The sequence below is a fragment of the Mesoplodon densirostris genome, chromosome X (genome assembly GCF_025265405.1).
Source record: "Mesoplodon densirostris isolate mMesDen1 chromosome X, mMesDen1 primary haplotype, whole genome shotgun sequence".
NCBI lineage: Eukaryota > Metazoa > Chordata > Mammalia > Artiodactyla > Ziphiidae > Mesoplodon > Mesoplodon densirostris.
In genome coordinates, this window is record NC_082681.1 from 28,628,960 (window position 1) to 28,646,806 (window position 17,847).

At 40.0% G+C, this 17,847-nt stretch overlaps 1 protein-coding gene across 3 annotated transcripts in view; it reads left to right on the forward strand.

Annotated features, from left to right (window-relative positions):
• TENM1 (teneurin transmembrane protein 1) overlaps positions 1-17,847 on the forward strand; it is a 596,609-nt gene that overhangs the window by 417,838 nt on the left and 160,924 nt on the right. For all 3 annotated transcript variants that reach the window (XM_060088152.1, XM_060088154.1, XM_060088153.1), the window contains exon 15: positions 765-981. In XM_060088152.1, the coding sequence (XP_059944135.1) occupies positions 765-981 (217 nt within the window). The remainder of the gene's footprint in view (positions 1-764; positions 982-17,847) is intronic.

Here is a 17,847-nt window from a genome sequence, read left to right on the forward strand (position 1 = left end):
TAATTGACTACACATTTGAAAATCACTGCCCTGCTTTAGACACTTTGTCACCATCAGAATACCAGCTTCTATTGTGGGAATTAGGAATAGACAAGTATATTGGGAGAATTTTTAAAAAATACAAAGTCAGGTGGGCAAGCATTTGCTAATTATGTGTTCATAAATGTACATGATGTGAGAAATTCAAAAAAATTATAAGAAATAGTTGCAATCCCGGAGGAATGGTCTTGCTGAGGAAGAAAGAAACTTCAAAAGGGTGATAACTAACAGAATACTCTCTTCAAGTGCTAAACAATGTAGTACTGCTGGAGGATTCAGGAAAGATTTATGAACAAAATAGTTTGGGGCTTCCCTGGTGGCGCAGTGGTTGAGAGTCCGCCTGCCGATGCAGGGGACACGGGTTCGTGCCCCGGTCTGGGAAGATCCCACATGCCGTGGAGCGGCTGGGCCCGTGAGCCATGGCCGCTGAGCCTGCGCGTCCGGAGCCTGTGCTCTGCAATGGGAGAGGCCACAACGGTGAGAAGCCCGCATACCGCAAAAAAATTTAAAAATAAAAACACCATAACAAAATAGTTTGAATTTCACTGATGTGCCATGTAAATTCAGAATGGGTGATAATTCATGAGAGACATGTGAATTTAATAAGATTCTAAACTCAAAATGTGGACCGTTACCTTTGGCTGTATTCTAGATATTTCTCCATTCGTGCATGTTATTAACTATGTTGCTTCTCGTGACACTAAATTTCAAAAATTTCTTTTCAGATGGTTTGACTGACTGTGTGGACCCCGATTGTTGTCAACAAAGCAACTGTTATGTAAGTCCTCTCTGCCAAGGCTCACCAGATCCTCTTGACCTCATCCAGCAAAGCCAACCGCTCTTTTCTCAGCATACTTCAAGACTCTTCTATGATCGAATCAAATTCCTCATTGGCAAGGACAGTACTCATGTCATTCCTCCAGAGATCTCATTTGACAGCAGGTATATATGTATTTATTCTACTCCTTAATGAACAGTGGTCATGTTTTTCCTTAACCGTGAAAGGAAGATACACACACACACACACACACACACACACACACACACACACACAAAAACACATGATGTGTATTATTCGTAGTAAAGTATAAATGGGGCTTTTAATGACAAAAACAGAAGTATAATTTTCAAATTTATTGTTTAGCTTCTGGATTGATCCCTTAAAAAAATTCTTGAATTTCAAAAGCCAAATTTTAAGTTTTATTCCATGGTGTAAAATGTTTCCATATGAAAGAGTTGGGTGAGTCTGATGTCCCAATGTGAAATGCAAGACTTGTGAAAATCTGTCTTCTAGGGAAGCTCAAATGCGTGAATTGTCACTAAAGACCTGAGACCGAAGTCTAACCCATAAGGTGAAGAAATTTTAAAACACTAACTTACTTATTTGAAGTGTAATAACATGAATTTGCTCATTGTTCTTCTCAGCTTCATCTTCAGCAATGATATATTTTAGTCATTAGCACTAAATATAAGTAAGTCACTGAAGTCAACATTTCTGATCTCTTAAAAATGTCCATGCCTTGTTCATGCCACAATTCAACATGTTTAAATATTGTTATTAAACTATAAGGATGTTTATCTCTCAGAACAGAAAGTCCAGCAGTTGGGTTTGGGGGTTGGCTGACCTAAGGGTTTAGTAACATCATCTAGGCCCCAGGTCCTTTCCATTTCTCTATTCTACCATCTTCAGCATAAGCTTCATTCTTAGGTTGGTAGCAAGATGGCTGTGGCAGCTGCAGGTTCACTTCAGACACAACAAGGACCAAAGGAAGAAAGAGAAAAATATTCCCCCAAGCATGGAATATAAACTCTTCCCTTCACTCTGACTGTTCCTCATATTTCACTAGCTTCTAGACTATTACAAACAGAAATTTAAAAAAAAAAAAAACTTGGAAAGTATTTGTCCAGGAGCTCCTATCTACATCCCACCCACTCAGTTGCATCCTGGTGGGTGTTATCAGGCCCCAAGAAAAACTCTGTCAAGAGTTTATATTGATATGAGTGATAATCTAAGAAAATCACAGCTCAATCTTGACCTATACACACTAGGAAAGGGAAAAAAAATGATGTGCATGGAAATTTAGAACACTCAGCATCCTTCTCACAGATTGTACACTAGAACTGTCATTGAAACTTAAAACTTTCTCATTATGTTTATTATGTGCAGTTCTAACCTTTTAAATATTTGACAGAACCCCAAACCAACTGCCAATGCATCACAAGAAAGGCCTTTTCTGCCAGGGGATCTAGTCAAAGTTTGCCTTCTCCCAAGAGACTCAGTCATCCCCATTTTGAAGTATTTCCCCCAGCTCATTAACAACTCTGGGGTAATTTCAAGTGGCTGTAGTCAAAGTAATTCTTGAGATAGTGAAGCCTTACTTATTGCACACCAGAGGAACAAAGGGAACAAAAAGCATTATTCATGCTTAAGGAAAAGTCAGTCCAAAAGAAAAAAAAAGAGGTAAATGAAATAACCACCGCCATGACACGGAGATATGTATTAAATGACTCACTGAACTCAAGTAAAGGGAGAAAGTCAGGACCTGAGAGAGACAGGAACCAAGTCACTGTGATCCAGAGGAGGGCATTTGAGCAATAAACTTAGAAAAGTGAAGAGAAACTCCAGCCCCTGTGGTTCAGCTTCATGCTTCAGCAGCGTTGCCAGCCACTCACAGAGTGAACAAGCCTATTACTTGTGGTACTTAATGCCCTTCTCCTCCTCCTGGTTTAATTGAGTTTTCCTCATTCTTTTGTAAAAGGCTCCAAGTTATCATTTGGCCTGTAAGTCACATTTGAATTCAGAACGACGGGCTCCTTCATCCAGTGGTCTCCGCTCTGACACACATGTCTAATCTGTCAGAAAAGGTGCAGGCCTTTTCCAAGGGAAACGGTTGAGGACAAGCAATGTAACTATATTTCCTTTAAGAAAATCAATTCATGCAGTGTTATTCGGGTTATCTCTGGATAAAATCAATCCAATTCTGATCATGTAGAGTATAAGTAATAATAGGTACAAGCTCTTACATCTCCATAGTACTTTTTAGTTTGTGCAGCTCTCAAACATACATTATTTCATCTTATCCTCACAGTATCCCTGTGAAGTAGGTATTGTCTTGGTGCATTTTACATATGAGGGAATTGAGCTTCAGAGAGATTAAATAACTTGCCCAACATCACACAGCCAGCAAGTTTCTTTGTAGCAATTCTTGTAATCTTTCTGTTATACCACTGCTGCCCCATTTCAACTTGTCCTTACATGAGCCTAGTGACTCAGATCTCATTTATACTGGATGAATGACATCTGGGTTAACACAAGAAACTTAGAAACCGAGCGATATTGTAAAATCCAGCTCATTTTAACACATTTCAGTGACATTATTTACAAACTCCGAGTCAATGGTAATGAGCTTCTTGGTAGAAGAACACTTTTTTTTTTTTTTTTTTTTTTTTGCAGTACGCGGGCCTCTCACTGCTGTAGCCTCGCCCGTTGCGGAGCACAGGCTCCGGATGTGCAGGCTCAGCGGCCATGGCTCACGGGCCCAGCTGCTCCGCGGCATGTGGGATTCTCCCGGATCGGTGCATGAACCCGTGTCCCCTGCATCGGCAGGCGGACTCTCAACCACTGCACCACCAGGGAAGCCCAGAAGAACACTTTTGAACAACTGGTAAAACAGGCCTTTTGCTACGCGTAAATTGTTATTAACCACTTCTTATGTGTCAGGTCTCTTGCTAAGCTTTCTCATTTAATCCTTACAAAAACCCGATATGGTAGGCACCGTTATGATCCCCACTTTTCAGGTGAGAAAACAAGAACTGAGATTTCAAGTGAGTCACTTGCCCAAGGTCACAACCAGTGAGTGTCAGAGCCAGGATCTGAAACCAAGCAGATTCATACTGAGAGCCTGACCTCTAAACCACTATGCTGAGCCACTTTGGCTACTTAGAAAGCTCTGCTGAAGACTTATGACCCTTATCCATCTGTGACTGTGGGGTTGCCCTCCTCAGACAGATCTAGAACACTTAGGTACTATAATCAGGGGAACCATTCTCCTCTTTGGCTTTTGCCACATAAGTGAGTGATAGCTGAGTAGGTGGATGAAGAAGGCATTGCCAAGGGGCTCATTTGCCTACTGGCAAAATGTGACCCACACGGAGGACTTGCTGCTGAGTGTTGCCACCATCAGAGGCCTTTGAGCTAAAGATGGTGGCATACAGGTGACTAACTGTTGCAAGGACAGATAAAGGTTAAATAACTGTGCATCCTTGTGCATCCAAGTGAGACTAGCCTTTCTTGTTCTGAGTTGGCTGCACTGGCATGTGAGAGCACATAGAACATAGACCTCCTGTGCCCCTCATGGTGTAAGGTCACTGGGAACATGCCACTTGCCCATGGTAGAGTCTCCAGCAAGCCCAAGTCAGTTACCATTTTTTCCTTAAATACATTTTACCCTGTAGCCTGAGTTTCTTGTTTTCAGTCGACTCCAAACATGACTACAAAGTAAACCACATATTCTACGTGCCCTGTGTGACTTATTACTTTTTAATAATGTAAATAGGTGAACAGAAGCATTATTGATCTTCAGTGTCTAAGCATTTAATCACTATTAATAATGTAAAAGGTTTTTATAAATATGTAAAAACAAGAGTACATTAAACTAAACGACAGCAGTAATTTGCAAAGCCGGACATTTCACTCATCATCACTAATGGAGAAGTGCATTTAAAAAACAAAATCCTACTGGGGTTAGTGCAACCGCTGACAGCAAGGTCTGGCCAAACTCGTTTGTTTTGTAGCCACGAGAGGCCGATCCCCACATCAATCCATGTCAAGTGTCTACATCAGGAATTGCTTAATATCAGCCCACAGATGTATTTTGTTTGGTCCAACGTTTAGAAACTAAGAGATCTAACATAAAAATTGGAATGTCTTCCTTCTCTAGAAAATTCACAAAGTTTGACATCTCTGATAGAGGCCATCCAGAGCTGAGGGCCACTTACCCCTCTGGAATGACTATGACATGCCTCTCTAGCTCACCATTCACTGTTTCCCTTGCACCTGACTCACTTCCCTCACTTTTAAGGTCCTGTCTGGCCCTGCTGGCCTTTGAGTTCGTAACCTCTGGACTACACAGCTTCTATAGCTTTTCATGGAAAGGCCACAAGTGTTCGTTTTTTTCTTTCTGATCTGTTTCCCTGAGAGTCTTTAAAAATCCAATCTTAACTCTTTACTTAATTTTTGAACCTTTGCTGTGTTGGTTTAAAAAGAGAAAAAAAGTGACCGAACATAAACTAAAAACCACATTAATGGAAGGATGTTTCCCCCCTTAGTTCACGGGGGGACCTGTGGACACCTCATGAATAAGTTGGTGTGCATTCTGCCTCACATCTTAGAGTAATAAACCCCCAGGTCCCACCATAGTAGAAGCAAAATGTCCACTTTCTATGAGAAAGATGTGTATGTTGAGAGGCATTTGACAATTGTTTGTCACTTAGAGTAAGTTTTAAGAACAATTTAAAGATCTAAAACTTTTCAGCTATGCTGCTGGGTGTGGGTGTAGCTGCCTCTTGTGCCTGCTCCTGGTGGGATCCCTAGCCTTAGTTGAAAAGTTCTAGAGTTGGGACCAAACTTAATCCAGCACTAAGTACATGACAGCACTGTTAACACGCTACAAAATGAAGAGGTTGAGCAGGGTGATAGGTTTCTTCTAGTGCTAACTTTCTGTGAAGTTGCTGTATTTCCCTTTCTTGCTCCACACTGGGATGTGCAATATTTAAGTTCTGAACTGTCCTCATTGCTAAAATCTAAGTTCTTTGAGGACAAGGATCAAGTCTGATTTGTTCTCTCCCTGTTTTGATTATCTACCAATTAAATATCAAACTGTGTAGCAAACTACTCCAAAACATAATGGATTAAAACAATTTATTATGATTACATTTCATGATTCTGTGGGTTAGAAAAAAGAAAAGAAATTCTTTTCTTTTCTTTTCTTTTCTTTTCCCGGGCAGGGAAAAAAGAAAGAAATTCAGACAGGGTATGGCCAGGATGACTTGTCTTTTCTCCATGATATTTGGGCTCTCAGCTGGGATAACTCAAATAGCTGGGGGGCTGGAACAGCTGGACAGCAGCCAGGAATCCCTCTTTCTACCTACAGCCTCTCTACTTGGTTTTCCTATGGGCATGGCAGCCAGTCTCGAGTTTGTCAGAGCTCTTATATGGTGGCTCAGGGCTCCAAGAGGGAGCGTTCCAAGAGACAGGAAACAACAAGATACCAGTCTCTTAAGGCCTGGGTCCAGAAATTGTCCCAGTGTCCCTTGTGTTATATACTGTTTATCAAAGTAGTCACAGAGTTTGTCCAGATTCAAAGGGAGGGTCATAAATCCTACCTCTAGCGGAGAGAAGTATCAAAGAATTTGTGGCCATCCTTAATCTACCATACCACTGTATCCCCAGATCCAAACACAGCATCTGGCAGAAAATTGGTAAGAAAATGAGTGAATGAGTGAGTGGCTTAGTTGTAGTGATATTGAAGTGCTCTTCTCATATTTGCTAATGAAAAACTCTTTTTGGTTGCCTAGAACACACAGATGATATTAGGACCTCAAATAAGTCGATTCCCAAATGTAGAAGCAGCCTAAAGGTAAGATTACTGTTCTCCAGATAGCACAGGAACAAATTCATAAAGGACGAAGTGATTATATAACAGTAGCAAAGTAATTACTCTTTTTTTTTTAACTTATGAGACATTCCACCACTGCCAGAGCCTGTCCATAATTGACATCATTTATAACTTTGTGTAAGCATCAATAATCCTCTCTGCCTTCAGTGGGCTAGATAATCAAAATTTGAAACCAAGAAAAAATTAGGAAATAAGGAGTAATACCAGGAAGTCAGTAGGAATACTGCTGTGAACTGGCTCACTTTGGTGTTCCAGCTCATGAGAAAACCAAAGACAAGCACCCCAAAACAAATTGAGGTACCACAAATGCCTTGAGCATGGCTTTCTTGGCAAACTCTTTACCTACCCGAGTCCTTCCCTTCCTTTACTATACCCCATTCAGTAATGAAATCTTGATTCGTGCACCTGATTATTCATGATACCTGGCAACAGCCATGATTACTATCATAACTTGTTTAATAAATTATGCCTTTCTGCACTTAATTGATCTGGGAATGTATACCATTTGAAATCCTGTGAATGGCAGAATGAGTTATTAAATCAAGAATGAGGTTAAGGTGAAGGTTGCAGGAAGATGATCATTGCTGTTGATCTCAGATTTGATGAAGACTTAAGAATAACCATACTTGACAGATACAAATTACTATTTTTTTAAATGTACATTTTATTGAAATATTAGTATTTCCAGAGTAACTGAGAACTTTAAATTTCTCTACAAGAGATACCAAAGTCCTCTGCTGTCTCTAATGTAATCTAATATCCTCCTATCAACTCATTTTTATAAAGTGATGAGGATATGTATTCACTCATTTATTCAACAGGTATTTCTTGAGTCACCCACTCTGTGCCAGGAACTGTACAGATGGAGGTAAACAAAAGAAACAGAGTCCCCTTATTCACAGAACTCCCTTTACATTCTAGTGGTGGAAGCAGTCAAAACATCAAGTAGATGCATAAAGAATTAAATGAATTATAAATTGCAGTAACTTCTGTGGATAATGGAACGTCAGGGAGCTTGGGGTTCATCAACTCAGGGTCCCAAGTTCGACTGCCTTGATGAAGCAGTCAGGTAACCATAATGGATGTAAGACAAGGTATTCTAGCAAATGAGACAAAGTCATTAAACAATTACAGAAGTGAGACTGACCTGGAAGTTTTCAGCAGAAACTCAGGGATGGGACTAATTGACTCAAGTGAGCTTGAGGAGGCTCCTGGATGGCTTGCAAGAAAAAATACAAAGCTTATTTGGACGGTGAGCAGCTTAACTATTTGCAGGAAGTTTCATCCTTTGACATCTGGGCCTATAAATAATTTTAGTTCAATTTGAAATGTTTGTGTTAAACAGATGAATTCAAGGGGAAAAAACAATCATCCAAAACAATTCCCATTTACCACACTGAAAAAAATTCCCATTTAACCACACTTTGGTGTCATTTGTAATGATAGATCCTACAGTTTCTTTCAAGATAATCCACATTGGGGAAGATTAATCATTTCACTCTTGAGATTGATGAACATGGCAGTGTTTACTTGGTTTGCATAATGGCACTGTCCTAGGCTCTGGCCTACAGCAGACAAATTGCCTTCCCCATACAGTCTAGTGAGGAAAACTGACAATAATAAAAAAGGTAAATGTCAGGTAGGTATAAGTACTGTCAAACGAGATAAAGAAAATTTAGGGACAGAGAGTGACCATTTTAGACAGAGTGGTCCGGGAAATCCTCTCTGGGCAGATGACACTAGAGCAGAGAGCTCATAGCATTCATCTATATGTTAGATGATCTTGGCAAGAATGTTTCCTGCCTCCTGGACCCTTCTGCAGCAGCTTATCACACAATCCAGAGCCTGGCTGTCACTTTTAGGGTCCACTGAATCAAGATTCTGTGGCATTGTGTGAAACAGAAAGGTAGAACAGACCTTTCTCAAGGAAATACTACATACTGGTTATTGTACCAGGTTTTACTGATAAATGGATGGGGTGCCTGTCCTTTAGGAATACATTGAGAAAAACTGAATACCTCAGACAAACTGAATGGCCTCTGAAAGAGAAATCAGCAACAGCCCTCGACCATTTAAGTCATGAAAAGAATTTTAAAAAATAGCAGATTGTCATCAATTAGTGTTGACCCTAAAAGAAATCAGATATGTAGAAACCACATCCTGATTTGGAATTATGAAAAAGAAGAGGTAAGGAAAGCTTATATTTTAGAATATTTATAAGGAAATGCAATGTTATTACAATATTAAAGCATTCATTGAGTTAACATTCACAGTCTATGTACAGGTATCCCCCAGAAGGTCTGTACCTAATCATTCATAATTTTGCTGAGGAACAAATTTGAATTCATTTGCTTTGTGTTTAACTTTTTCATGAATCTAGTAGTTAAGGACCTCCAAGTATACTTAACTAATGGCAAATCTTTGTGTATTTTTAATCTTAAGAATGTGAAAGACATTATGCCAGGTACACAACTAGGGGTTGATAAACACACAATGCAACAATTGCTGAATAAATTGAATAAACTAAGGACTGGGGGAAGCTCTTTCTAAGGCATCAGCACCTGCAAATCTATCTTGTGTTCACCTTTCTTTCTAAAGTGAGGCACTGCACATAACCTGCCCACATTTGGAAAAGGGACCCAAGAGTGGTTTGGCTCTGCCATGATTCCTTGTGAGTCTGTCTGTCTTCCCATGTTGCTTTTCCTAAGCAACCTCCTTTGCTTATCACTCCTGTAGTTGTCCCAAGTGAGAAGATTGCTGCTACTTGCTAATAAAGCACTTTGATCTCGTTTATGTGAAAGGTGTTACGTGCGTGAAGATGGGATCTCCTGATTTTCAGAGAACTATTTTGTCTAATGCTAAAGTTCAGGAAACATGTTCAAGACACATTTAAAAACTTACAAAGTGCTGAAGGTTCCAAGATTTATAGTGCTGACTAGCTCCTGAAATCAGCAGTCAACACCTAAATGTACCAAAAAAGAAAGAATGTGTGACTTTCACTTCTTTGCAAATGCTCTTGGGCAAAGAAATCTGAGCACAAATCTTTCAAAAGCTGTTCAATTGATTATTTGTGATACTTTGAAACTCAGATGTTCTGAGGTGCTTACTAATGGTGATTAGTAATACCAGTAGCTGTCTACAGCTTATCTCGGTGTGAATAGGTGTCTTCTAATATTTTATCTGTCTTACTTACTGCTCAATTAGGATTGAAATTCGAAAGGATCAAATCCTTAACACCTACTTCTCAGCCATACGATTTGCTTGCAGTGACTCTAGCTAGTTCTGTCATCTTATCTTGTCCCTGGAGAGGGCAGAGTCAATGCAAGTCTAGGGAGAAAGAACAGATGACATCTTGTGGTGCATCTCCACCCTACACCCTGCACGTAGAAAGTGCTCAGCAGCTGGTAAATGTCTACAAAGTAGTGACATCCTATGGATAGCGCCATCTTTGTGGGTGACCATTTTCTTTTCATCTGTAGCCACATTATTTACATCTTGACTAAAAAAATCTACAGCTTAGGCCATTTAGAGTCCAGGTCAAAAGACGTCCACCATTTCTACCACTTACTAGCTGTGTTATCTTGAGCAATTTTTTTAACCTCTCTGAATGTGTTTCCTCATTTTTTAAAACAGGCTAATAGTAGTACCTACTCAGGGTTATATTGATGGTAAGTGAAATACAATAAGGAAAGTGCCTGGCATGGTACCTGATTCATAGTAAGTGCTTAATATCTTATTTATACAAACACATATATTTACATATATATATACTTTATATATATAGGGTACATAATAGAATATAATTTGAAAGGTCCAGTTCAAAAGATAATCACTTTACTGGGTTACTTTACTGTTACAGCATCTTTGTGAGGTGACTGGGGATAAGACAGGGAAGAACTACCACTGTCACTTTCCATAAGGAACAAAGGAGGCTGAGAGTAATCCCATTTCTTAGGAAAAGTCACATCGATGATTATTAACAAGCCAGAGCTAGAACTGGCGTGGACAGTTAGGCCACACTTTTTCCTCCTGGAAGGAAGAGTAATCCATGGCCAGGCTATAGCCAACAAGACAGACTTGCCCTGTATTTAACGACTATCCATTATTTGAAGGGCAGATTCACAGAGAAGTGACAGGAAAGGTTAATGAGGTTAACAAAACCCCGTAAGGCTGATTACAAAGATAAACCATTTGAGTAATGTGGAAAACAGGACAAAAACAAACCAACCAAAAAAATAAAATAAAACTTGAGACTATTCAAGAGTTGCAAGGGCTTCCAGGGCAAATATTTCAGGATTCAAATTCTGGACAAAAATAATCATGTGTCTAAATGAAGCAAACTGGCACTTCTGCAGTCCTGAAAATGTGACTGTGTTGTCAGTTTTCTTATTGCTTCAAAACACTTGATCTTTTTCCCATTACTTCGGGGACTTCAGGCATCCAAAGCAAGCCTACTTTTGACAAGCAATTACCAGGGCAGATGGGAAAATAGGCACCCTACCTCAGGGTGAGTGCCCCCATTTTGTTTTACTTGAAACATCACTAGCCATGAGGAAAATAATTCTGCTTAAAAAGCTATCTGCATTTGCAATAGCACCACCTTTCCCAAAGTCCTAGAATGTTGATGGGTAATGCTTCCAGCTGCTTTTAATGTTACCCATTTGGTAGGTATTATTTATTTGGGCTAGTGACCAACTGAGTAGGATTAAATCAGCCTGCTCTATTTAACTAAAAACTCATGAGATTTTATTGGGTTTGCATATGAACATTCACTGCATTCACATTTTCAGAACATGAAAACAGGTTTATGCTATAGAAGTAAATGTTTTCATGGTACTGTACCAGCTTAGATGACATACATCAAAAAAAAAACTAGCATGTGATGTGTGGAAACCCCCAAAATATCTGAATATTAGAACCCTCAAAGGTATTTGAGTTATGAAATACCAAATTGTAATTACATGGTTGTATATAAAGGAATAATGGGGTTAGTGTTCATAAATTAAGCATTTGAGGAGGACTATTCATTCATTCTTTGCAATCACAGGGGTACTATTTAATTCCCTGAAGTAGTCAATTATCAGACAAAACTCTCATGATGAGAAGGTCATAATTCACAATCCAGAATGCTGGCTTCTGATAAATGAACTGTTACACAGGAACCTCAAAGTGGTCTCTGAAACCCTTGAAGTAGTGCTGTGGGATAGGCTGGAAGTATTTTACAACTTCATATAAAAATATTTGGGTTGAAATTCGATGGAGCTTTCTTGAGCACATGCTGTGTACACCAGGCACTGGGAAGGACAGAGGAAAATCATACCATCCCTACCCTGGAGTGACTATCTAATGAGAAAAACAGACCTATATAACTCTCATCCAAGACAGGCTATGACAAGTGCGATAGCACAGATACGAGCACTAATGAGCATAATAGGGCTGGGGAAGAAATTAACATTTATTTGGGACAGATAAATCAGGTTAAGACATATTTTTCCATTTCATAATCTCTGGGTTTGAAGGGATCCTACAGTTCATCTTGTAGTCCAACCACCACTTTGTCATGACAGTTTCAACATGACTCCCCAAACTGCAGTTTTGCAAACCCTATTCCAGAGGTTTGTATGGAAGTATTAAAAATTCATGCCTCAGATTTCATAATGGTGAGATTGTGAACCAGTTGGTGACTTGCCTGCCTTTATACATGTGGTTTACACCTCCTGGTTCCTTCCTCAGGAGTTCATACACCTTAACTGGCTGAGTATATACTGTTTTTGCTTTCCCTAAAGTTCCATCTTTAGCACCATCAACATCACTTGGGAACTTGCAAGAAATGCAGATTCTCAGGCCCCACTCCAGACCTGTGAATCAGAAACTCTGGAGGGTAGGCCCAGCAGCCTGTGTTTGAATAAGCCTTCCAGGTGATTTTGGTGCATGATCAAGTTTGAGAGTCACTGGTGTATAGGAGAGAAAGATAACCAGAAAGGACTGAGGACCAATACTACAGTCCCAAAAGTACACTCTTAAAAGAAGATCCTTTATTCATTGTGTGCCACGATGGATAAGAGGGCATCATAAGCCTTTTGTCCCAACCGCTCAGAGGTATTTGCATTCCAGTAGCGCCCCCAGAAACAGCAGTGATTTAGCCCAAATGACACAATCTACAGCTGTGCAATGTTACGCTATAATAAGCCCGCGGAGAAGATGTCAGGAGAACCATGAAACCACACACCTCACGTGCAGCAGGTTTCTGTCCCTTGGAGATTTGAACCAACTGACAACTCACAGAGGAATTTACAGGGCAGGATTCCAACGCCACTGAGCAGAGGATTCACGTAGCCTCTCTCAGCCCAGTCCTTCTCCATGCAATCTCTTGACCAGAGCTGTCAGCTGCAGAAAGGATTTCATCTGTTCCTGTGGAAAAAACAACCTAACCTGTCCACCTGCTGCTAGATCCCCTGCTGGCCAGGTCCTTGATTTTGAATGTTACCCTTCAAAGGTTGCTTATGCTCCTGTTAGCAACAAAAGCAAATAGCTATAACTTCCCTAGCCCTTGAGCCTCATTTTCCTTACTAAAGATTTTAATCAGAAATACCATGCAGTAAATTACATCTTCTTTCAGCAATTTAGTTTTCAGCCTTGTTTTTCAAACCAACTTTTGTGCTTGAGGTTAATGTTTTTTGCCTGAGGTGTTGAATGAATATTGGAAATTTGACACCAAAGACAAAAGACAACAAAGAAGGGAAGAGGAAAATGAAACCAAGAATTTATTGAAGGCTAGGGATAATTTGACTATGCCACGAAACTAGCAAATACAGAATGAATTAGACCTTTTGCATCAGAACTGTCTAACAAGCAGCTTGTTAGTTAAATAAGCCTCTTGGTAAAGTGTACTCTGACTTGCATTTCCCAAGATGCCCTGTTCTTCAGACCAAGCTCCAAACACCTAGAGGATTCAGCATTTAGTTAAAGGGAGAAGCAGTTCCTCTGAGGTTGCTGCTTTAGCATAGCGACGGCAGGTAGACAGCTTGGCCTGTATTATCCAGAGAAGAAGAAAAGAGACACTTGTGAGGGGTGATCTTCCCCATACATCTTTTTAAAGTCACATTGGACACGTTCATCCAAGTTCAAGTTATCTTGCTCTAACCCACAATAGCAGGGAGAAGTCCTTGTTTTTAGAGGTTCAAGGAAGCAAAATATCCCATCCAAGTTTGTGGATCAAAGAAGGAGGGCCCCGGACAAAGATGGAAAGCATGCAGTACCCGCCACTGAGAGTACACAAACACACACACACAGCCAACACAAAAGACAGTCACACTGGGTACATACCTGCTATACACATGAGCAGGGCCAGCTTCATGATAGTCCAGACAGTAGCTTCTGTAATCTAGTTTGAAAGGTTCAGAAGAGTTCCGTATATTACTTAATTGAAAAAGTTTCAGGAAAAGACAGGTCCTTAAAGGTTTAGGACTCAACGTTGAACTTTTTCATGTGGCAAAAGTTTAAGAGTTCAAGATGTTTCCTCAGGACAGGCCAAGGACAGGCCAAGTATGACTGCCTCACTTAAAGGGTGATTTGAAGAAGCTGGACAGGAAACAGGGAAGCACGGCAATTGGGCATGACAAAAAACACGGAAAGTAGGATTGTGGGATTACTGAAGACAGACCCCAGCCATAGATGCCTCACTGCTTCAGCAAGGATCTAACCTAGGAAAAAGGTGAATTATGCAGGCCACCTTGGATATTGGAAACATAAACAGATTATATACATGGGGGAGAAAGTATATTTTAGTGGTTGCGTAAATCAGGAAAAATAAAGCAGATACAAGGCTACCCCCCACAATTATGAAGAAAATTGAGTTTAGAAGCTGGAGCGCACAAAGCGGCAGTTGTGCCGTATGAAGTGGCACAATACACCATATCTGCCAAGACTATATCTGAAGGTTCCCTAAGGGCCATCTGGAGCTGGAGTAGCCTGGGGAAGCGAGCAGACTTGAGAGCATTCTTTTTGAAGTGGAGAGTTTGCCTGAGAAGACTTTTATCCTAGGTTTCTGCATGCAGTGCCAATCCAAATTACTGCCAATTAAAAAAGAATAATACTGTCCCGAAATTTAGACAACTTATACTGATGCAGGATGACTGATGGTGGTCAAAGATTATAGTAAGTACTAGTAACCCAGGAATGAAAGGAGCTAAGAGTTATTCTTGTGAAAAATGGATGACATGGAGTGTATAAATAATGGAAGCAAATGCAGCAAGATACAGGGAATCTTAGAACATTTAAAGTCTAATACGTTACAAAGAGAGTTCAATGCTGATAAATGTAAAATAGTAAGTTTTATGGGGCTTTATCATATGCTATAAGTTGGTGTGGATCATAAAATATGAGGAATAAAAAAAGTAGGGGAGTTGAAAGACAAGTCTGAGCATTATTTATGAATGATGAGTGAAATGAATGAGAACAGGTAGACAATGTCTTGAATAATGATGACTTTGATGAGTCGTTATCACACAAATCTGTGTGCTTCATAAAATATGAGGAATATTAAAGAGCAGAGGAGTCAAAAGACAAGTCTACTCAGAATGAGATACAGAATGAAGGAAGAGAAGAACACAAGTGCACAGAATAATGATGACTTTTATGAGACTTTCACTCACCAGCCTGGATCCTTCATAAAGATAAGCTGTATAGAAAACAAAAGAGCAGCAAAGAGAAGAGACAGGTCTGTGTCTGTCATAAAATATGAGCAAATAATGTCAACTAGGCTTGACAAAATAAAAACAAAAATAATTGAGCCTAGTACAGCTGTGGGGAGACACAATGTCTAGATTAATGTGAACAAATAAAATAAGCGTGTGTAGAATTGTCTTGCCAGTAGGGAATCAGTGACCACCTAAGTAGGCATCATTGTTGAAGAGCCCACCTTGTTAACTGGTAAAGCCTTGGCAAGTTCATAATTAGCCCCTACCACACCCCCCCAAAAGCCATCAGCACATACGGCTCAGGAAGCAATGTTGAACTGATCTTCAAATGAAGGTGGCCTCACTAATGCACATCTCTTCTCAGCCCCTCTGGCTCCGATCCCTGTGTAGTTTTCAGGAGATTTTCTCAGCTGGTTTCTACTTAATCTATACCCAGTTTGTCAAATTTTGCTTTGTAAAGACCTTCAAAATGTTACTGTATAAAACTAGAGACATCCTTCTCTTTTCATGTCTTGTTACATTGGATTTAGAACCAGGGACCAGATCTGTCAGGATTAGTTCAAAATCCAGAACTCGGTGACTTTCAAATATCTTCTCTATTAGAACAAATGGGATTTCAAAATCTCCCCAAAAAGGAACTGGAAGAATCAGACAAGGCAAAGCAAGTGCCAGTGTGCCACTTGCATGCCATTCAGAACCATTATTTACAGAATTCATAAGATGGACAGCTCATTGGAAAGAAGAAACCCACTAATTTATGTCAGAACTAGGAATGTCGGTCTGAAGAGCTCAATAAAGACACTAATAGCAACAATTATACTAGCTTAGCTTTGTGCAATACTTAATGGCTTATAGTTTGTGTTGGGGGAAGGCTTTAGGTAATGCAGGATAAATCCTATCAGTATAACATATCCCAGTTCCTCTGATTGCAATAGAATTTAGTAGTGATATTTATTGGCTATAACATATAACATAAGCTTTGGCTGGTAACTGTCGTTTGCTTTTTCACAGTTTTTTTTTTTTTTTCTCTTGAACCATCTTTGTGGCCAAGAGCCTTTAGACACATTGCCTTGACTTGCTGATTGAAAGAATCTATAATGCCAGGGTGGAATTATTATGGTTACTTTGGAAAGTCATGTTTGCCCAAATCACATGGCCCCTTTTAATCCAAGATTGAGCTTGCCTGGATACCCTGAATCTCACTTGGTGAAAAAAATGACATTAATGCCCTAGGAAAAATCATTGACCCTGCCCAACCTCTTCAACCCTACCAGCTCCAGCTATAAAATGCACGTTCTAGAGCTCAGGGCTGCCAATGCTAGGACTGGACTCTGGTGAGACCCCTTCCCCCCAACCCCAGTAACAATAGACAAGTGAAAAATCTGTGCTTGGGGGTTGCCCCTGGGCATTCTTAACTGCCAAGCTCCTAAACTTCGTTACAACTTGTTGGCCAAGCTAGAGCTGAAAGTATACTCGTTTTAGTGGACTATGTCCCTGGGAGACAGCTCTGTTAAGGGCTAGTCTAATGGAATCCCCTTATTTGGCAAAGATGAAACTCATTTGTTTAAAGGGAAAATCTCCTGAAATATTTTATTTCAATCAGGCCAGAGAAACATGGTACTATATAGTCAGGGACCATGTCTCTTTTGCAGACTTTAACTGTTAAAATTTTCCCAACTAAGTCTGCTTTTTTTAAAAAAATTATTTTTCCAGAAAAAGCAATTTAGCAATATGTATTAAGAGCCTTAAAAGTGTTCACACCTATATATGTAAATGCATAGAAAATGCCCTCAACAAAATGATATTGCTGATTACCTCTGGGGAGAAGACCAGGAACTGGGAGGGAGGTGGTCAGCAGGGACTTTAGTCACGTCTACAGTGTATTTATGTATTAACTAATTTTCATTTTAATTACTTTTAATAAGAGAAAAGTATCTTTCCACAACTAGGACTGTCTCCCAAGGAAATAATAAGAAATTCAATGCAGGAAAAAAATAAGAAACAACTAAATATCCTAAAATAGGGAATGGATTAAACAAGGAATACTGTTTTAGGGCTATATTATCTAATATCAAAATGATATATTAAGGAATTTCTAATTACATTGGACAATGTTAATAATATACTGCCAACTTAAAAATATCAGGATTCATGGGCTTCCCTGGTGCCGCAGTGGTTGAGAGTCCGCCTGCCGATGCGGGGGACACGGGTTCGTGCCCCGGTCTGGGAAGATCCCACATGCCGCGGAGCGGCTGGGCCCGTGAGCCATGGCCGCTGAGCCTGCACGTCCGGAGCCTGTGCTCCGCAACAGAAGAGGCCATAGCAGTGAGAGGCCCGCGTACCGCAAAAAAAAAAAAATCAGGATTCAGAACTATACCGAGTATAATCCCAATTTTTATTGGTAAAAAAAGATATTCATACCGTCACCAAAA